The sequence below is a fragment of the Gallinula chloropus genome (genome assembly GCF_964237585.1).
Source record: "Gallinula chloropus genome assembly, chromosome: 1".
In the NCBI taxonomy this organism is placed as follows: Eukaryota; Metazoa; Chordata; class Aves; order Gruiformes; family Rallidae; genus Gallinula; species Gallinula chloropus.
The window spans coordinates 199,802,121-199,824,397 of NC_140085.1; the positions used below are offsets into that span (position 1 = coordinate 199,802,121).

The 22,277-nt window shown below is 40.3% G+C and overlaps 1 protein-coding gene across 1 annotated transcript in view; it reads left to right on the forward strand.

Annotated features, from left to right (window-relative positions):
* CEP295 (centrosomal protein 295) overlaps positions 1-22,277 on the forward strand; it is a gene marked incomplete at its 5' end in the record, with an annotated part of 41,838 nt that overhangs the window by 14,242 nt on the left and 5,319 nt on the right. The window contains 14 exons of the mRNA XM_084260036.1: positions 686-877; positions 1,839-2,063; positions 3,778-3,884; positions 6,051-6,281; positions 7,077-7,174; positions 7,300-8,380; positions 9,654-9,825; positions 9,966-10,118; positions 13,595-13,701; positions 15,124-15,262; positions 16,533-16,766; positions 18,429-18,583; positions 18,843-19,005; positions 21,170-21,813. Coding sequence (XP_084116162.1) covers positions 686-877; positions 1,839-2,063; positions 3,778-3,884; positions 6,051-6,281; positions 7,077-7,174; positions 7,300-8,380; positions 9,654-9,825; positions 9,966-10,118; positions 13,595-13,701; positions 15,124-15,262; positions 16,533-16,766; positions 18,429-18,583; positions 18,843-19,005; positions 21,170-21,813 — 3,701 coding nt within the window. The remainder of the gene's footprint in view (positions 1-685; positions 878-1,838; positions 2,064-3,777; positions 3,885-6,050; positions 6,282-7,076; positions 7,175-7,299; positions 8,381-9,653; positions 9,826-9,965; positions 10,119-13,594; positions 13,702-15,123; positions 15,263-16,532; positions 16,767-18,428; positions 18,584-18,842; positions 19,006-21,169; positions 21,814-22,277) is intronic.

The window sequence follows — 22,277 nt, forward strand, 5'->3', positions numbered from 1 at the left end:
CACATGTACATGGAAAATAGCTAGGAAAAGAACTTGGTGAGAAATCGGGACAGACTGTCAGGTGCAGTTCATGGCCAGACTGGTGTGCTGACTGGCCGCTTTTCTCCTCTTATTCTTACATTTTTCCTTGCATTTGTGCCTTTCTTGACTTGATCCTTTCCTTTCCCAGCCTTTGGTTTCTCCCCTAAATGTCTGTAATAAATGCACGATCCCACGATTTTCCCATCCCACATCCCTTATAGGCAGTAACGCCCTCAGTTTCATGGGACAGCTCCTGTTGACTAGCCTTCTAGGATTTCACATCTGGACTGTGTGGTGAGTTGCTCTCCTGTGACAGCCCTATGAGCAGCCAGTTCAGGGTGTGCCTTGTTCCCTCCTGAAGTTATTGGGATCCTCCAGCGTGCAGCTGTTCCCGTGTGCTGCTTTCTGTATAAAGTTGAGCCTTTTATCACTTAAGCTTTAATTTTGAAAGACACAGCATATTCTAGCAGAAAACCCTGTAGAAGTTCTGAGTTCATAGATGACTAATGATTTCAACAACTTTGGATCCTCTGTTTCGGAAAAAAAAATGGACTAAATCTGTTATGAATTTCTTAGGAGTTTCTGTGATGTATAGTCTTGCAATGTTGTTTCTTTGCTTTTTATTTCAACTGGTTGGTTTATGTAGTTGTTTTCTTTTTATTAGAAGTGAAAGGAGACCTGATTTTGCAGTTTGAGCCGCAACCTTTGCCAGCCCCTTGTAATAGATCTCAAGATAATGATCTTGATATCTCTTTGGAGCAAGAATGTGCTTGTGACACTCAACCAGAATCTGCTTGTGATATTCAACAAGAATCGGGACAGATAATAGAAGAGGAGGTTCCCAATGAGTCAGAAAGTAAAGCTTTTAAACTTCTGCATTCAAATTAAACTTTTTTGGTTTATAGTTGGAGAGATTCAGTTTAATATATCAAATTAACTTTAATATTAAAATGTCTTAAGTACTAAAAATCCTTAATGCCTGTGAAGTATTTCAGTATCAAGTGGTTTCTGATGTTTATTAGGGACGATAATATTCTAAAGATTATGAATTTAAAATGAAAATATGACTCCTTTTTCTAATATGCCTTAGTTCACTAATATACTGAGAATAATTTTTAATTGTTGTAAGAACAACACTACTAGTAGCCTTAATTATTCCTATAAAATCAGTGTAAATTATGGGATGATTCTGAAACATGCACTTAAATACTTTTCTTTTTCTGTTTTGAAATACTTCAGAGTTTAACTTGACTTTGTATGACAGTCTCCTTACTTGTCTGCCCTTTATGGTTGGGTTTGTGACCGAGTGGCTCCGTATTGTGAATGGCCACAGTAGGTGGGGTGTGTCTGTGGGGGGGTGTGTGTGTCTGCTCTTCACTTGTGGCATGTACAGGATAATCTGATGTGAACGAGAAGCGTGTTAGTGAACATTTCTTCTTGGCCAACTATTTCTGCCACATCTTTTTGCTGAAACAATACATTTTTTGTCTGTGATGTGTCGTGCTGCCAGTGCTCCTATGAAGGGAGAGGGCAGGAAGGTGCAGGCGGGGCATTAGGACTTCTTATTTCTGCAACAGTACAGTCTAGGAGTAGCCTCACTGTGAAACACTACAAGTAGCTTAGTCCTCCTTTTATAGCATGTAGAGACAAATTACCACTTCTCTCTTGCAGATAGGAGAAAATACTGTTAAGCTTTTAAAACTTGGCAGTCTACCTGAGCTATTTGTCCAAAAGTGTAAGCAACTTAAAAAATAATTATTTTGATGATGTGAAGATACTAATTACCCCAAACTCATAACAGTATGTGTTCTTTATAGATCGTGAAGAAGCAAAAAGTCACCAGAGTCAATCAAAACTTGCCTTAAAAAAATTGCTGAACAAGATTAGAAGCCAAAAAGAGGAGTGGACATCCAAAAGTGAGAAAGAGACTCAAAGTGAAATAGAGACTATTGACTCAGGCACAATTGCTAGCAAAGAGAGGCCATTATGTGATTTAGAACTTAACTGCGAGCAACGGAAAAATACTGTGTGTGAAGCCAAAGGTATGTAATATGTATCACAGAATGTTAGGAGTTGGAAGAGACTGCAGAAGATCATCTAGTCCAACCCCCCTGCCAGAGCAGGATCACTTAGACTAAATCACACAGGAATGCATCCAGGTGGGTTTGAATGTCTCCAGAGAAGGAGACCCCACAGCCTCTCTGGGCAGCCTGTCCCAGGGCTCCGTCACCCTCACAGTGAAGAAGTTCCTCATTACGTTCACATGGAACTTCCTCTGCTCCAGCTTTCACCCACTGCCCTTGTCCTATCACTGGGCATCACTGAGAAGAGCCTGGCTTCATCCTCCTGACACTTGTCCTTTACATATCTGTAAACATTAAGGTCACCCCTCAGTCTCCTCCAAGCTAAAGAGGCCCAGCTCCCTCAGCCTGTCCTCATAAGGAAGGTGTTCCACTCCCTTGGTGGCCCTGCGCTGGACTCTTTCAAGGAATTCTGTGTCCTTGAACTGAGGGGCCCAGAACTGGACACTATTCCAGGTGTGGTCTCACCAGGGGCAGAGTAGAGGGAGAGAAGTACTTTCATCAAAATTTGTTGTATAAGAGCAAAAAGACTTGTAAGGGTGAAATGTAACAAAACTTTTTAATCGATTTTCAGTGATGGGGTTTTGTCACGTTGCCAGAAAGTACAAGGATTTGTTAAAACCAGAGGGTTTTGCTCTGACTTCCAATTTGCCCATTAAAAGAGAAAAGATCCAAAATACCGTTGTATCTTTTAAATCTCACCTAAATTTTACAGTTGGTGTTGCTATGGTTTAGTAGGTGTTGGCCTTCAGGAGTAGAATTCTCAGGGCAAAATTTAGCATTGAAATTCTGTACCTGTTGAACTGGAATACACACAAGGATGAGCTGATGTGTCTGAAATCACAGGGATTTTTTTCTGTTTCTAGGCAGCATTCTGAAAAGCCTCTTCGTAAAAGTGGAATTTATAGCAACTAGACATTCCATTTTGTTTGTAGCCAAATCATTTTGGGGTTACTTCTTATTTGCATCCTTTGTCCCTATTTGGTTGTGCTAGTTCTGAAGTCACTGAACTTGTATGCTAAGTAGGTATTCTGAAGTTTATTGAAGGTGATTAAGTTGTGTCAGAGGGTTTTTTGGGTTTGGGTTGTGATTTTTTCTTTCACAGGGTACTTGTTTGTTTTTTTTTAAACAAGATTAAGTGATATAGTTCAATCATATATGTGGATATACCAGCATAATTCCTGGGGATTCGAAAATACAGCATGAGGGAAAATGTGCCTCTGGGGAAAATACTGTGCTCTTTGAAGGTGGTATTACAGGATAAATACTTGTTTTTTATGCACTAGCCAAATGTTAGATCATTTGCCCAGAGAGTGCCAGTTTTATATTCTCTTTGTTCCAAGAGGTTTATGTGTGGCTTTTTATTCCTTGGGATGATCCTGCTATTAGGCTACCAAGTAATTTGGGTAGAAGCAATCTTCAGTCCTGTCGGAGCTGAGCCATTACTGTATATTCAAGAAAGACACATGATGAAGGGCCATTAAAGGCTTAAATAATATGAAAAACTGATTTTCCAGCTTATGGAGACAGGCAGAATAATGGGATGGAGATGGTAGTCTTTTCAAGAGCAGCTTATGCGTTCTGTTTAGAGAGGTTGTGAAACTGTAAAGCAAGATGTAAAGAAGATCCAAGGCCCTTTCTGACTGCAATTACAGTTAAATAACGTATATTTTAGGCCCTGTGGAAGTATTGGAAAATACAGTTGCAGCTGAAAACTCACTTCTAATCCATCCTCAAGAACTAGCAGCTAAAATTAGAATGGACAAGGAGAGACAAAAGTGGGTAAGTGTGTGTGTGTATTTATACCTGTCTCGTTACGGTGTAAAAATGTGAATTACAGTGGACCTTAAAATGCTTCAGGTTGTATAGCAGCTATAGATACTTTCAACATGTTTGTAACACTTAAACTTTTACTGTAATATCTTCACATCTTCTGTACTTAGCCTCTGTGTATTGATTTTTTAAAAATTACTAAGCCCTAGCTGGAATTTAGAGTAGAAAAACACAGTTTCTTAAGATTTTAACAAGTGCCATAGGCAAGGGATGTCACCCTGTCATCAGATGGGAATCCCTATTGTAGGTTAATACTTTTCCTTTAGGGAGGATGTAGTCAATAATACACAACCCTGTAGAAACTTTACTAACCCTCTGTAATAATGTAGGAAGGTCTATGGGGTTTTGTTTAGAGTGACAGGAAGAGCTTACAAACCTTGAGGTTTGGGGCTGGTTTTTATGAAATTAACTAGGAAACAAATGCAGAAGATGTTTTGTGTCTATGGGAATGTTACATTTATTTTATTTGGAAAATAATAACTGTTATTTCACTGTGTGTATTGTGTATATGTTTCATTATATTTTCATTTTTGTTTTATCCTTAGAGATCTGTCAACCATTATGCAGTGGTTTATTAATTTAAGAAAAAAGTTAGTTGAAATTCATGTCTTGGTGCAGCTTTAAATCACAGAGTTTAACTAGTAGATTCAGTAGATCTAGGAGTAGATCGAGAAACAAAAAAATTACAAAGTAATAGTGTTTTAAGAACAAAACAAAGCCAATAGATCTTCTGTGGTGCTGTGATTACTTTAACATTCATTTTCTCCTACATCACACCTGGATGTGCATATTGCTCTATCCACAGTAGCTGTTCTTAGGTGTAGCTTTTTCTCAGGTCGCTCTTCCTGACATCCCAGTTCAGACCATCTCATTAAGCCTGTTGTCCAGTTCATCTTTGCCAGTACTTTGAAATTTTTCTTTGCTTGCATTCTAAACGTATACAGCCTGTTGCCACATGTAGGTCTTAGTGATTTGTAGTTGATAGGTGCATGGAAAGAGAATAAACAAACTAATTCTAGAGATTTATGAAGTGGTCTTAAAGTGGTTATACATTAGCTATTTCAGAAGTTTTGTAGGGCTTGAATTAACATTTAAATGTGTTGTACTCTTGATGAAAAGCTCTATAAAATGCAAAGTGAATTTCTGAATTCAATTTAAGTAAAAGGCCTTCTTTCTCAGTCTTTGGAAAATTATAATGTATCTTGAATGGCTAGACTCTGATTTTATCCATTCTATTAATTTGGGAACAGATAATAGTGCAGTAGCAAATGGATTCAGGAATTAATAGATACATGTAGCCAGTAAAACAGAATCAAACTTTAGAACTATTTTTAAAGGCCTGTCTTGGTTTTGGCTGGGATAGAGTTAGTTTTGCTTCCTAGAAGCTGGTGTAGTTCTGTTTTGAATTTAGGTGAGAATCATGTTGATAACACACTGACGGCTTAGTTGTTGCTAAGTAGTGCTTACATTAAGTCAATGGCTCTTCAGCTTCTCCTGCTCTGTTGACTGGGAAGGCTGGAAATGCACAAGAAGCTGGAAGGGGACACAGCCAGGACAGCTGACACCAGCTGACCTGAGGGATATTCCATACCATATGAGTGATGTCATGCTTGACATGTAATTGTGGGGTTGGCCAAGGGAAGGGGGGAGGGAGTGTGAACGGACAGGGAGATGACAGGGACACACAGAGCTGCCCAGGGACTGGTTGGTAATCAACCAGTGATGGGCGGTGAGCAACTGCATTGTGCATCACTGTTGTTGATCACTGCTATTATTAATTATTCCTTTTTCTTTTTGAACTGTCTTTCTGTCAACCCATGAGTTTTCCTTTGGGTTTTCTTCTTTCAGTTTGTTTGGGTTCTCCCCGCCACTCCCCCAGTTCATTCCCCCATCTCACTGGGGGATATAGAGATGTAGAGCAAATGGCTCTGTGGTATTTACCTGCCTGTTTGGTTAAACTACAGCAAGCCTGTGGTTTGGAAATGTCTGTTGTAAGCAATAAAACTTCTGCTGTGAGCTGAAACGAAGTTTGGTGTGTGGTGCTCTGTGTGTGTGAGGGGTCTTTGATTTCTTTGTCATTCAGGTCTGGAGATTCACCCTCATTTTTCTTAATAGAATGAGCAAATAGAGCAACGGAAACAGGAACAGCTGGCCTTACTTAGACAAATTGAGGAAGAGAGAGCACGTTTGGAGGCTGATTTTCTGAAGATTCAAATGCAAGCCTGCTTGGAGAAGGCTAAGAAAAAAAAAGAGGAGGAGAAAAAAAAGGAGGAGGAAGACCAACATCAGCTGGTACAGAGCCATAGTGTTCCTTCTACAGATTGGCAGAACAAAGTGGAACATGAGGTGAAGAATTGTAGAAAATTGTGTGTACTTTTAAAATTATCTTTTTTACAAAAATCAAGAGTACTATCTGCCAGATCAGTCGAGACAATCAATTGTTATTTCTTCAGCTATGAATCAGCAGTTCAAACACATAAAAGCTTCCTTTTGTCTAATTTAGAAGCTTTTATTTCACATAATATCAGTGGACTTTAAAAGGTGTCAAAGACAGCATGTCTACTTAAAATACCTGTTAGTAAAGTCTGATTAGAGTCATATAATGATTATGTACATACATGTATCCTTTTTCAAGAAGGAAAAAAAAATCCTAGGGGGAAAAAGGCAAGAAAAAAACACCTGGTTTTGTCCATCTAAATCTCAAACAGGTACTTAAAGGAGAGAAATTTATTAAGAATGTTGGAGGAAAATATTTTTTTATTCCTTTTTTAAATCTTGAATCCTTCATACAACCTGTAATATCCTGGGATTTCAAGTTGCCTTGAAAATGCAGCTGTGTTGGATCGTTGTTCCCCACGTTTGCTACTGGGTATATTTACCTCTGAGCTAAGCTGCTGTAAGCACTATTGACTTTGATGGTGCATGGTCCACTTGCCAAGAGAGACCGTAGCTGTCAGACATCTGTTCCAGAAACTGCCTTAGCTTCATTGCTGCTGGTTGAAATCCCACAGACTTCAAATGATAGTACAGAGTGGCTTCTGGAAACTTAGGAGATATAGAACATACACCCTAAGGTTGTTGCTTTAATAGTTTCCTGTGAGTTTAAAAACACTGCACTTAAAATAACTTTATTTTGATTAGATGGGAAGTACTACTGTATCAGAAACCCAGAGCCCCACAGAAGACAGCCACTTACAGGTGATTCGCAATTACCAACAACGTCTTCTACAGCAAAATAGGTAAATTCCTTAATGAAATGGAAGTCTGAGTCGCCTGTCTCAAAAGAATTTTAATTGCTTTGGTTAATGAGATTAATGTGTATCTTTGCACCACTCTGGAAAGATCATGTTTTCATTCTGTTCAGGCTGCACAAACAGACCATTGAAGAAGCCAGGAAGCGTCTGCAGGAGTATCAGAATAAATTGAAGCAAAGATACTTGCCTGCTTCTGCAACACCTCTGAGCTCTGTGGGCATAAAATCAGCTAATTTGAAGCCTGTCTCAGAACGACCTCTACAGAGGCAAGGAGTGCAACCAAGCCAGTACAGGTCACCTGAACAAGCTCATGCACAGGGATATGCGCAGTCGGCACCTGCGCTTTCAGGAACGTTGCGCGTGTTGGGAAAACCAGCTTCACAGAAACATGGAGAGGGAATGCATAACGCTTGTCCTGGCAGACATGTGCAGTTTCTAGAAACATCAAAGTTGAAGCATGCAGAATTTGTCTTGTCAGGTGGCTGTCCTTCACAGGAGCAAGTGGGAATGTCAGAAACCTCCCACACTCACATCAAAGAACCATCTCTGGTCCAGTTACCATCAAGCTTAGTCATGAAAGATGTCACTGCAGCAAGAACACAACCGGCAGCACACCTGCAACATGTTAGATTTGTTTTGCCTGAAGAAGTTTCCTCTGAGCCTTCAGAAACAGTGCACTTTAAAGAGTCACCTCAGAAGATATTTAACCATCAAACAGAGGCAGAAGCTGGAGAAGAGCCTCCATTTAAGACACCCCTCATGCCAGCAGCAAAGGGACCTATACTTCAGGCAGCCTCAGTTGATTCTATGGCATATCAGCAGGGATCTGCAGAGACCACCATCAAAACAAGCCTTGAACAACCCTTCAAACTTTCTGAACCCATAACTGTATCTCATGAAGAACTGACAGCCCAGAGCGGTGAGGAATCCTTTATATCCAAAAGAGGAGATGCACCTTTGTTGAATTACTCCGGTATACTGAATTTAAGGGACAGAGTGTTGGCCTCATCAGAAAGCATCCAAGCTCAGCAAAGATATTTGAAAGAATTGCAGGAGCAGATAGATGCACAGAGAGAAGCTCTTCTTTTTAGACAGAAAATACAAGAGCAACTACTTCTGCAGAAGCAAGATAAATTGAAGGAACAGATGCAGAGACAGCAAGAGGCTTTGAAAGAATTTCTGAACAAGCAGGTAAGCTTTATAAATGCTTTACATGGTGAGTCATCTAGTCAGTGATGAAACTTAAGAGTGCTGCCAATTAGCAAAGTATCCCATGGAGTATTGATAGTTTTAGGTGATTTACCATAATGAAAATTGTAATTAGGACTTGTGATTTGTAGTCAGTAGCTCTTTTCTGTAAGCCCCAAGAGCCTCGTTTTCTTCAGTCTAACAGGTAGCGCCTATTGAAATAGTTACGTTGTCTGAAATATCTGCAGGTCTGGTTTTCTCCAGCTCCAGAAGCAGCTGTATGTGTAAAACAGCTCATGTATTCTGAGGTACTGCTTAAGTATCACAGGGCCACAAAGATGATCCAAGGGCTGGAGCACCTCTCCTGTGAAGACAGGCTGAGAGAGTTGGGCTTGTTCAGCCTGGAGAAGAGAAGGCGTTCCAGGGAGCCTAATTGCAGCCTTCCAGTCCCTGAAGGGGGGGACCTACAAGAAAGCTGGGGAGGGACTGAGCATGGAGTGATGTGATTAAGGGGAGTGGTTTTAAATTGGAAGGGGTTAGATTTAGATTGGATATTAGGAAGAAAGTTCCCAGTGAGTGTGGTGAGGCCCTGGCACAGGTTGCCCAGGGAGGTGGTGGATGCCCCCTCCCTGTCACTGTTCAAAGCCAGGTTGGACGGGGCCTTGTGCAGCCTGGCCTAGTGAGAGGTGTCCCTGCCCATGGAAGAATGGTTGGAGCTTGATGGTCTTTAAGGTCCATTCCAGCCCAAACTGTTCAGTGATTTTGTGATTAAGCATTATGAATAGATTATGTTTACATGTTAGGAAATTGGTTTGGCAGCTGCACTTGTAACTTGTCACGTTGCTTGGTTTTGGGTAACAGAAGAAAAATCAAATGTTATTTTCTGGGTTTGTTTGGGTTTTTTTCTTAACAGAAACCATCTTAGCAAAAAATTTTGCCTACAGCCCAATGGCTAAAATTCCTGAATTGGGGAATGGAAAAACTAAAAGCAGACTCTAAGGAATTGTTCCTGTTAAAATGCCAAATGTTCTGATCTAACCTAACAAATGCCTCCACAATGTAAAACATCATGGTCTAGCACATTAGGCACACAGAGCTAAATAAAATACCTGCTTGTCCATATGTTTTTGTACGCTAAGCAGGCCTGGCAAATATCTTGCATGCTTGAACTTTCTCAGTGTTCAATGTTGTCCTGCATGTAACACACACAAGAAAATGCTGGCTTGGTAAGTTGTTAGAAATAAAAACTAACAGAGTTTGTCCCCTGTTGTCTAAGGTGAAACATACCAGCTCAAATGAAGAAATGAGGGAGGCACGAAATCCTGGCTGGAATAATAGGACTGACTTTTTCCAAGTCTTAGAAAACTATCAGCAAGAGAATTGTTGCAGGAGTAAATTTCACAGAAGTGAAATGATTTCACAGTCTGTCAGTCCAGCTGAGCAAACTGGTAAGGCTCTGTAATATTTTTCATTACAGTTTTTTTCTCATTTTGCAGCTGAGATGGTGTTCTCTTCCATCTCCTCAAGTTAATTTGAGATATGTATGTATGTGTATATATATTGCAGCATGCAAACCTTTGTTTTACAGAACTGTCTGAGAAAGCTCTGTGTCAGGAACAGAAATGGAAATCTTCTAAACCACCTGTGGCAAAAGTCAAGCTAGGGCTTGATTTAGAGCAACATGAACTTAGTGTTATACCAGAGGTAGACACGCCTAAGAGTTGCAGCATTTCTTTTGCAGGTAAAATACGTGTATGTGTGTGGATATATGTGGATATAGAATATATAATAAATACTGCTGTTCCTAAAATACAGATTGGAGGAAAGTAGTATTTTCTGAAAAGTCTTTATGATGATTGATTATGAAATAATTGCTGATGATGTTGCCCTATTTTAAGGTGTAATTTTACTGGCAAAGTAAGTTCTAGTTAAGAAAAGCTTGTCCTGTCACTTGCTGTGTAGAAGAACATAATCCAAACAGAACTTGGTAAATATGCTTGCATGCAGAGGTGAGTTTCCTTTGATACGAGACTTGTCCTTGAGTAACAGGCAACTATTATTTTTTTTTTAATGTCTGTAATTACCTGCATTTCTTTTTTCCAATTATTACAAGAGTTTTTAATCCTCTCAAATTTAGAGGTAAATGGGCCTGAAGGTAAAACAGGACTTAAACACCGCTTCTGGTTTGGAGGGAGTGAATCCCCCTGCTAAGCCTTGAGTTGTTGCAAGTGCTATGCAGGCTGACCAGCTGGTTGGCAGCAGAGGGGACAGGCAACTGGTAAAGTGATGCTGCAGTAAGGGCCACCAGTGAGCCTAAGTTTCAGATTGTTCTCTTACCATGACAAGAAGAGTTGGGAACTTTGGGCACTCAATATTTCTTCCCAATCCAGTTGGATGACAGTGGGCTAATAGAATGCAAATTGTTAAAGTGGAATTGCAGAGTAATCCTATGGATGAGACAGTGAGGGAATAAACCTTGTTTCCATAGGAAGTCAGCCTGAAAACAGGGACTAGGTTAGATCCATACATCTCTCCGTTCTCCTTCATTACGTATCAACGGGCTTCGCTCTCTTTATTCATCTTCATCCTCAATAGTCCCCTTGAGCACTGTTTCAGATGTGACTCTCTTATATGTTGCTACCTATACTGACATGTTACTCCAAACATAATTTTTTTGTGTGATCCAAGCTAAGCAAAGATTTCAGTTTATTTTTAGTAATCCCCAATATTTGTCCCTCATTTGTTATTGGGGCAGATTGTCTCATCCATCACCAATTCAGCCAAACTAGTGTGGACTACAGCTTTTCTTTTTGTTTGCCTACAGCGTTGGCTTTGGACTAAGCCTTGTTTTTATATTGTCTTCACTGAGTGGTTTGTCATTCAGTATTTTTTGTCTTCCAAGTGGTACCCTAAAATAATTGCTGATATTTTACTGCAATTTCTGCTGGAGTAAAAAAAAAATAAAACCCACCACCACATTCTGCATATTAAAGCCTCAGTTTTTAAATATGAATTATTTGTCCCAGTGTGGTGGCTCTGGGGTTAAACCATGCAAATCCTGTTACTTTGGAGGGAGTAGAGAAGAATAAAAACCTTCCCTTCTGAGTCACCAAATGCAATTATTTTTTTAAGGTTATTAATGCAATAAAGTCACGAGATATGAGCATGGTTTATTTTTAATTAAAATAAGTTGGTTTATAGCATGAAATTGCTAATGTTCATCCCTTGTATTAATATCAGAACAATGCAGGTTATTACAGTATAGCAATGAAACATTTGTAGCATAGCTCTTCATAGAATTTATATACAAGAGAGTATTAAATACTTCAGTCTCATCTCATATGTATCCTAAATTACTACCTGTCACACTGCTATCCTTCAGAAAATAAAAATAACTTATTTCAGAAAAATATCTAGTCTTGATGTAAAGGTATCAGGAAATGGAGAATTTTTTTGGTAGCTTGTTCAGCATTTAATTTTTCATCATCATAAAATAAACACTCTGGTTCCAGTCTCTGAACATCTCGCAGCCGTTCTTGTTGCAACTTTGAGTTGAGATATTTTGTACTGTGCATTTTTTTTCACCTATGAAGAGATTTAAATACCAAAAGACTATATGGTTGCAGTTTTCATGATGATTCAAGGAATTTTCTTCAAGCCCTTGCTCATTTTCAGGATCCTGTTTGCTATATCTTGCTCCAAAGAGGAGCGCACTTCTGCAATGTATTTAGACTCCATCACACTACTGCTGCATCCAACCAAGGAGCTTGTTACCACCTTGTTCTACGCAAACCCAAAATCATTATCCTTCCTGTGAACTTGAAGGCCTTTGTCATATACTTGTAGAAGCAGGATCAGAAACTGTGTTCTGTGCTCTTAGATTTATCACTTTATCTATGCTGGAACCAAGTTGTTTAACAGACCCAGCTTTGCAGGAGGTGGAGGTACTGTGTATTTTCACTATTCTTGCATTTTTCAGATTGTTTGGAACTTCTGTTGCTGACGACTCTGCTCAGTTAATGATCAAAATGTCATAAGTGGTCAGGATGAAGCTTGCTGAAAGTTTATGGAGAACTTGTGAACGTGGGGAGGAAAAGAAGCCGTTTGAGCCTTTTTTTATTTTAACTTCTCTTTTGCTCCAGTTACATTATTTTAGATGGATTTCCTTTCCTGTCTTGTCCTTTCTCCCAGGAGAATACTGGATAGTAGTGGCTATAGGAAACCTTAGATTCATTTTATTCCCTCCCTGAAATGTTTCACAACGTTTCGTGTTGGTCGAGATACAGGAGTATCCCATCATATAGGTGCCTCACAGAGGAAACTTGTTCCCCCTTTTTTTTGGATGGTAGGATAAATAGAACAACTGGATTACACCTTCCAGTAAGAAACTGAGTTTGAGTTCATACAAGGTAAAAACTAGTGTTAGGATTCACAGACTGTTATGACATCTGCCTAAGCATAGAGCCTTACAAATCCCAGGAATTTGAAATATCTCTGCTGCTAGCAACCCTTGGAGAATTGAGATACCTCCTTCTACTCTTCAGTTTCAGTTTGATATTTAGCTTGCTTTCTTGAAAATTAGTATTGGAAATAATAGAGCTGTTTGTTGGCAATTAATTTGCAATCTTAGAATTGTCATACTTTGTCACTTGTCAGCACTGAATAGAGGCACTGCATTCTTCTGATGCTGCTCTGTGCAAAAGAAGTGCCAGATTGTGGTATTATTTATGTGTAAGAGCATTATGGCAAAGGTGATTCAGGTCTGTGGCGTAGTAATGCTGTAGTTAAACAATTCAGTGTTTCTGATGACTCTGATCTACTTAGAATGCTCTTCTTTATAATCATTGTAATGATAGAGGGCAAATGATACCTCCCATCCCAATTAAATGATTGTAGGAAGGCTAGGAAAGCCGTGTTTCATTCTGCAAAGCCAAAGAAGCATGGATTTGCAGCTCTTTCTGCATGGTGTGCAGAAAGCAAGCATGCCAGTTAGACATTTCAGGAGGGCTGGTCAAGGAGAACCACTGGTTGCCTATTAAATCTGTGGGGTATGGTAGAGCAGGAGGTATGTTGTAGGAAAGAATAAAGTGGTGAGGATGGGCAAAATTAGTGCCCTGCTAGAGGGTATTGCTGCCACCTGGTGTTCAAACGCCTTGCTAGCTCTGGCCTAGGAACCTGCTTTCCATTCCTTACTGCTTCTGTTGCTTTTGTTTTCAGCCCAGTCCCAGGACTCTCCTGTGGCTCAAGATTCACCAGTTCTTGCCACTGAAATTGGAGGGGGAGTGACAGCGTGTTCTGGGCCATCGCACAGACTCGACAGCACGGTTAGTCTGATCAAAATAACCAGATAACACAACCTAATCTGCTTTGTGATGAGACTTTTCTGTCTCATACTGGGAGGCAACGACTGGGTAGGGTGTGCTAGATGCAGGAGTATAACAAGCACTGAGGAAAGAGGTAATCACTGCAGTGGATCTACTGGCTATAATCCTGTTCATACAGCTGCTGCCCCTCTGCTGCGAGGCACACCCTACGCTCAGCTCACTGTCTGCCAAGACTCCTGGGCCCTTTGTCCCAGGGCTGCTGGGGTTTTAAACATGGGGTGCTATCTTCCCTGGCACTGCACTTTGCATTTGTGCTTGCTGAGTGTCATTATGTTCCTGTAGGACCAGCCTCAGGAGGTCCTTCTAGATAACAGCCCTGCCATATAGTGTATTGGGTGGTCCTTCCAATTCAGCAGCATCTGCAGATTTTGTAAAAGTGTAGTTTTGTCTCCTCTGGGTTATTGCCAAAGGTGTTAAAGTACAGGTCCTAGGAAGGAGAACTGTTCTCCACCTCCAGAGAGAGTGTAACCGGTGTCCTCTGAGCCTGTTTATCCAACCAGTTTGTGACATCCAAACTGGGATACATGAGTGGAGAGAGAGATGGTGTCAAAAGCCTTGCTAAAATCAATGTCAATGATACCCCTGCTTTTCTCTCACTCAAAGATCTCATGTTTTGTCAGAAGATAAAAACAGTATTTAAAAAATGCTATGTGTAATGTGTGTATATAACATTATTTTGAATATGTGTATGGTAAATACATTTCTAGAAGGTAGTATATAATGAAAAATGTAGGTGAAGGGTTTCTTAGGCTTTTTGTCTTCTCTTTTCGTAGTGCACATTTTAATTCAGAGTTTGGGAAGAAATGTTCAGGTCTAATCCTTCAAAACTTAGGAGTTTTGTGACTTTGTAGAGCTTATCTCAAATTAAGGGAGTTAATACTTTAGGATATTTTTTGTTTAATTTTATAGAATTGATTTTTTTTTTAAAAGTCAGTCTCCTGTATGCAAAAGTTTTGCAAGTACTTGTGTTTTTCATGTATTGCATGTATGTCCCTCTGAGATCTACAATTCTACTCAAGTGGGTCTGTGATGAGAAATAGCCAAATCTGACCACCAGAAGATAAAATAATCTTCCAGGTGTCATGATTTACATGCAGTTCTGAGAGGCTTTATAGTAGTGTGTGTGTGTTGGTGTGTGTGTGTTGGTGGGGGTGTTGGTTGGGGGTGGTTCTTGGGGGGTGAGATGTCTGGGATGTTGGGTGTGAGTGCTGTAACTGAGCAATGATGAATCTGTATTTGCCTGACTGTGCAAAAACATGAAGGCTTCTACACTTGAACTGAGCTCAGAATGAAATGTGTGGGTTTAAAGCTTTAATTATGGACGTCCAAATAAATGGTAATAGGTGTGTTATTTCATCCTAGGAAGTACTTTCTAAAGTAGTGTCCACAAACTTAGGTTCAGAGGCTTTCATGCAAGGAATACCCTGTGACTTAGCTTCAACCATTTCCACAGGAAGCTTTTTGACTAGTGAAACGTTGGATGCAAGCTCTGCTGACACTGGTACGTGTTTGGGTTTTGTTAGTGTTTTTGTAAAAGGAAAATTGTGTATTTGTTGTTATTTTATAGCAAAATGGGTCTAAGTCAGTTGTCATAAGTTCTTCTGAAATAAACTAATGTGGAGCTTCACTTAGGAATGATTAGGATGTGTTATAGAGTGGAGTGTAACTAGAATGTTCTGTTATGTGCTCATGTTTTTGGTTTTTTTACTTTTATAATAATTCCACCTGATCAGTTTTGGCAAAGGATGCTTTGAGTTCTATTCTGCAGTTGTCACACTAGCAGTTTTCAAGGGGCAAATTAAAAATAAAGCCCAAGTGACTAAGTGATAATCTGACAAAAGTTTTCTAACCAATATACATCATAAATTGTTACAGAGCTACAATTGTTGTCTTGCTGTTAAGAGAATTGTTCCAATATCTGCTTGTCACCATAGTAATTCTTAATAACTTCTTTGTGAAAATGTCATTTGAATGCCATGCTGACTTTTAGTAGTTTTCTGGGAAATAGGTGTTCATCTCCTTTTTTTACTTGCAGTCTGCCACTTGGTCTTAGGTTAGCTTTTCATAAAATTAAGAATAATACCTTTGTAATAGATGTATAGCTGCACCTCTGCGTGCTGGCATTACCACTTGTGAAGATGGAAGTGAGTTTGAATGTATTAGGTAGTGACCTGTGGATTTATTACCTTTAAGACTTAATAAAGTCGAGCTGTGTCTTCACCCTACGCTCAGTGCCGAGTAAGGATCTTTTCTGATTGCTTTGTGCAGCTCTTCTGTGAGCACACAGGCACACAGCAGTTGGGGTGCTAACTAGGAACACGATTGGGATTGCCTTGATTCCCTCAGATCTCCTGTGTTGATGTTTGGCAATTTCTACTGAAGCAGGAATAAAACTACTGCCTGATGTCATAAAGATACTCCAGGTCACATTAAAAGATGGACACAATTATATACACTAGGAAGTCAAAATATACTAGCTAGCATAGAATAACAATATTGATTATTTTCTGAGATTATTGTTTCAGTATTTCCTAAGTCTCTTTCCTAAGTACAGCAAGTTCCAAGCTGTACTGACTACTACCTAACTAGATATTCTCAACTGGAAATTGTGGGAATTTGTTGTAAGGTTTGTGGGAACGTGGATAGGAGACAATTAAAGAAACAACCCCCCAGAGCCCTGTGAATGTTTCAGGATATGAAGCAGTGTCCTTTCAGATGAGATGATGTAATTGGTTTATATGCAAAACTGTGACCATTCAGCTTTGTTTCAGGGTTGTCCTCTGATAGTAGGGAAGATGGAATTTTGAGAGAACCAGCAAGCCGCCCCTGGAACTCGTCGCTGCCTTTTACCCTGCGGCAGAGGCAAGAGAATTTGCCTGGAGCAGCTGAAACTCAGTTGCCCAAAGGAGAGATGTTCCGATATGAGGGGACTCAGACACAGCAGATCCTGGGGCAACGTTCTGCAGACTTGAAGTCTTACTTGGAGGAACCCACGAGTTTCCAAGGTTTTGCCATTTTAAAGCATTTCTGAGCTGAACTCTCATCATACAGAATGAGGAGGAGTTTATTCAGTGTTAAGTGTTTGCTTGTATTGCATTCAGCTTACATTTTAAAGTCAGTAGGGATTCTGCATGCAAGAACTGTGATGCTTTGAAGTTCTTTGTGCTTTGCTTTATGCATATTATGTAGTGTAAAAACAGTCTGATAGGCATCTATCTGATCATAGGCTAGTTTTGTGCAGCTTCCTGCTACCATGGCCAGGCTTTGTTATCTCTGCCAGTTTTATCACTTGTTTATGCACAACTTTTGCTTCAGAAAGGTAGAGAGAATAATATATAATACTTTATTATTCACATAGGGTCATATAGCTGATGAAACACTGATTAACAGACTGGGGAGAGTGCTGTGCTCTCTATAAATAGATAAAGTTTCAGGAAAATCAGGACATATTTATTAGTTGTCACAAAGATATGCTGGTATTTTAATTTGAGCTGCTTTTTCCTGTGATGTTTGAAACCCTAGCATCATAGAATTGTAGATCAATGTAGACCTGTAGTTTTCTGATCCAAATTCCCCTTGCTCACAGCAGAGCCAACTCAGACCAGGCTGTTTAAGTCCCTGTCCGGGCAAGTGTGAGTATCTCCAGGGATAGAGATTCTACATCCCCATGGCAACATTTTTACAACCTGCTTCTTTTCTTCCATCTTTCTGAAATTGTATCCAACTGTAATTTCCTGTGTTTCATCTTGGAACACAAGTCCTCCGAGTGGCTGGGGGAACAGGGACTGATTAGTTGGGAGGAGGCTTGGGAGACCTCATTGCTCTCTGCAACTACCTGAAGGGAAGTTGTGGTGAGCTGGGGGTCAGCCTCTTCTTGCAGATATGTAGCTATAGGCAAGTTGCACCAGGGGAAGCTCAGGTTAGCAAGGAGGAGAAACCTCTTCTTAGAGTGGTTGGGCATTGGAACAGGTTGCCCAGGGAGAGATGGTGGAATCACGATCCCTCGGGGTGTTCAAGGAAAGGTTGGATGAGGTACTCAGGGACATGTTTTAGTGAGTAATAGAGGTGGTAGGGGGACGGTTGGGCTTACAAGATCTTGGAGGTCTTTTCCAACCTTACTGATTCTGTGATTGTATGATCTTGTGTCCAGTTTCTCTCTTTGTCACTAAACTTGTTCAAGAAGACTGACTGCATCTTCCATGTGCAGTCTCATAGGGCATAGTAGCAGAGATTCCCGTGTCCCCTCCATATGTCAAAGCCTTTGCTTAAGGTTGAACAAACTCAGGTTTTTAGCTTCTCTTTGGCCATTGTGTGCTCCATCCTTCAGTCATCCTTGTGGCTCTTCATTCAACTTGCTTCCACCGTGTTGCTGTGTGTTTTGTGCTGGGAAGGCTGTGCTACTTCTGACATGGTCTCAAATGTGCTGAGCAGCATGGCACTTGCTTGCTGCTCTTTGTATGTGCAGTGTATCAGAGTGAAAGAATTGGAGGTTGTAAAGGTGTATTTATTTATTTTACAAGCTTGCATTTGTATACCTGCAGAATTCTGTATGCTTTAGTTACTGCATATAGAAGCAGTCTGTGATATGTCCATTGGTTTTTTGAGTGGGATTGTTTTGGGGTGGTTTTTTGCTTGATTTTTTTTTTAAGCTAGAGTTTTTCTTACAGCTCTGGCAGCTGAACTTGATTTTCCTGAACTGGAGGGGTATTTTCCAAACTTCCATCACCAGATCTTTCAGCCTTTGGAAGCAAGCCTTGACTCTGATAGTTCATCACACTGCTCTCAATACAGAATTTCACAAGACAGTAGAGAATTTAGCAAGGTACTACAGAAAAGCTCTGATGGAGGAAATACTTTGGCTTAAGATCTCTGTAAGATTTAAATGTGTAATCCCCATCATGTATTATTCTATTTAGAAGCAGCACAACAATATTTTTTAGTATACAGTTAAAACTGGAAGGGGTTTTTGCTGCTTAAAACAGAAATGTGATCCAAAAAGCAAATGGTATCTTAAACTTGCTATCCTTGGTATTTCTGAAGAAACAAATGTTAACTAAAACTTGGCTTTTTTCTGCCACTAGACTTCAAAACTTCCCACAAAACATCAAGACATGTCAGTGTTTCTAGAAGTGGGAAACTCCAGTGTGGATGTACCAAGAAGCAGTCTGCTCTCTAGTCTTGAGCCCAGCGAGTCGACCACCCTGAGGTCGGAAGAAGAGTCTGTTAGAGAAAATGCTGCTCTGGGTACGTACAGTACAGGCAGCTCAATGCTTTCAAAGTCAGTCCACTGCCAGTGTGGAAGTGCCGACCTTGAGGGTGGGTTTGTTGTGCTGAAGAAACTCTTCACTTCATGATGAGCCCTACTTTGAAATGCCTTCCCTCCACTGCTGCTCTTCCACACACCCTGTCTTTTCCAGCACCTTTTACTGGGTAGGACTCCTAAATTTTGTGAAGTTCTTGATTTCCTCAGCAGTGATGGCTGTAAGACAAAAGCAGTTCTGCATGTGGAGGGGGTCACTGTAAGGGAGGTTGTTGCCTGTGCAGTAATTACACTGTTAGTGAAGAAATATCAACTCTGGTTGAAACTGTAATTTCTAAGTACTTTTCCAAATATTTGCTCATACATAGCCATCACTCTCTGAGGAAATTAAGGAAGTTCTATAAATTGATTAAAATTTTTGGAGATATATGTGAGATAGATATATCTGTAATTCCCCACAAGGGGAGATGGCGCAAAGCTGCACTAGGGCAGGGTCAGATTGGATGTTAGGAAAAAGTTCTTCGCTGAAAGGGTTGTTGGGCACTGGAACAGGCTGCCCAGGGAGGGGGTTGAGTCACCGACCCTGGATGTGTTTAAAAGATGGATAGATGAGGTACGTAGGGATATGGTTTAGCATAGGACAGGAACTGTTGGACTCGATCTTAAACATCTTTTCCAACCTTGTGATTCTGTGTTAGAGACTCTCTGATCTTACTGACTTTTCTCTTATGCATTGTGTCCCTCAAGAAACTGTTTTCTCTTTCCTCTTTTAAGTCACACCAGTAGCCATCATTTTTTTGATTTTTGCTTTCATTATAGGATGGCTTTATCTAGCCACAAAATAAAGGGGGAGGGAGAGAGAAGACAAACTTTTAGATTACAATGTAGTAATTAATTTAGGAGATGAAAATTTTATGATTCTTCAGCAGCACAAAGTGAACTGTGGCTCATAGCAGGTAAAATATTTTTTAAATGTTTTGCAGTTGAATTCAAATTAACTTGATAGCTTGTGTATTCTAAAGGCAAGAACCAATCTATGGCTCCAAATGCAGTTACTAGTAATCTAAATATTTCCAAAGCTCTTATTTCCCAGGAATCAGGCACTGCAGTGTTCCGTTCAGAAAGCTGAACAGTAACGGGAAGCGCAGCACGGGATTTTAAGTATTAGATGCATTTGTGATGTTCCTGGTCGGTTATCTTTGTTACTTGCATATATACACACATCTAATTTTTGGAAACACACACTGTGTTTAAAGCTGAAAGCAGCTTGCTCTGTGTCCATTACACTTTTTTCTCTCTAGCTGGCAGATGCTGATACAAAAACCATCAAAAATAGTAATAGAAAAGGAGAATTGTGCTTTGAGACTACCTGGGGTCACAGCAAATGGGATTTAGGAAACTCCCTTCTAACTGCAAAACATTCTAAGCTGTTTATAGAAACAATCTTTCAGCTTGTAATGTAACTGCAGTATCTCCCTATCTCTTAAGTGGTCTGTATGCTCCCAGACCAATTATTCCTGTGCTTTTAAAGGGGCTGAAATTCTGTGCTGCAGAAGTGCCTCCCCAGTAATTAACACGTTGACAGCTGATCTTGCTCCTTTCCCAGCCCCACTGGAAGAAAAATAACAGCTTAGTTTGTATGTGTAGATCCTAGGGGAAATACAGTTACAGGGACAATATTGTAAGGTAGAGGAACAGCAATCATTATTCCAATTTGGATGCTTCCTTCTGCTTTGAAGAGCTCCAGCCCAAGTAATGGTGGTTTTGGATGGTTTTCTTCCTGTTTTAGAGACTTTGTTGGAGGCCCAAAAGGGACTCAAAGACCTTTCACAGAGTATAAATTGTTCAATCCATTGCCTGCCAATAGCAGTTGTCAGCACCATTGCAAATTCTGTCCTTAAAATATTCTAAGAAGTAACAGAGAGTGGTGGCTTGTGGCTTTTTTCTTGAAGTTGTCTTGTGTACAGTGAAGGAATCATTTGGTAATGTCAGGGGGATTATGTTTGAAGAAACTTGACTTTTTTTAAGCAAAATGTTTGATTTATTTGACTTACACATTACTGAGAAGTCTCATTGTGGAGGGGCTTTATAAAGTTGAAATTCTGTTGTGTGTGTTAGAATTGTGACTCTTGATGCTTTTTGAAACAGGATCTGAAGAATCTTTTCACCCGCTGCAATTAGAATCTACGCTGAGCGACTGCGGTCAGAATGCTGGTGGGCCAGCAGACCTTAACGCTGTGTTCCAGAGATCGTTAGAACGACCCCCTGGAGCTGAGAAAGGGGACAATGAGAACTGCACTTCATCTGCCAGGGAATATGAAGAGCTGGCAAGAGCTGTGGAACGTATTCATCTCCAGTCTTCGGTGGAAGAGCTGCGCAGTGAAAGTCTGAGTCCACTGGAAGAGCAAAAATCACTTTGTCAGCTAAATACCACACCAGTTACAGTGGGTGAAACTTCCCCTCAGCAATTAGAGACTGTGACTTCTGAAAACTTATCTGTGGAGGCAATTGATGATAAGCTTGTGAAGCTTCCCAAAAAATCCATTCTTGCACAAGAAGCAAATAAAGCTGTGAAAGCTGCAGAACTGGATTCTTGGTGTAGTACAGATATTAAGGAGCTAGATCAGGGCTTACCAGAAGTACAAAAGTCCCCAAGGATTCCCAGAGAAACCAACTTGGAAGACTCAGGCATCCATTTACAGGCTGCCCTACAACAGAATGGATCTTTCCTGGAAAGACATGAAAAACATTCTAATTCCATGTCCAGAAGCTCTCATTGTATTCCAGTCTGGGTGAGTAAAACACACTTCCTAAAGCAGTAATTTGTGCAGGCTGCTCCTGGGTGTTTTTGTTGTTGCATCAAGTTATTTTAGACCTTTAGTATGTGAAAGCTTGGTAAATACTTGTCTTACAATTGTAGGTTGATTTGTGTGTTGCCTGGACTTCTGCCCTGTTGCTCCTTTCAGATCATAACACTGAAATGTTCAGCAGTAGTTCAGATGAGCTGGAGTTCCCATGGTGGTTGGGGGAGCTGTGGTGTCTCCATTGTATCTCCCTCTCTTAGCATCAGTTGGTGTAGCATGTGCACCCCTATTCCATGGTACTGCTACTTAACTGAGCAGTCCCTGTCCCCATTTAGAGTCCTGGAGGAGGTAAATCATTTCATCACAAGCAAACTGAACTTTGCTGCATCAAAGCTATTTCCCTACACCTAAGTAATTTAAACTTGAGTGAGAGAAGAGGTGGCAGCTTTGGT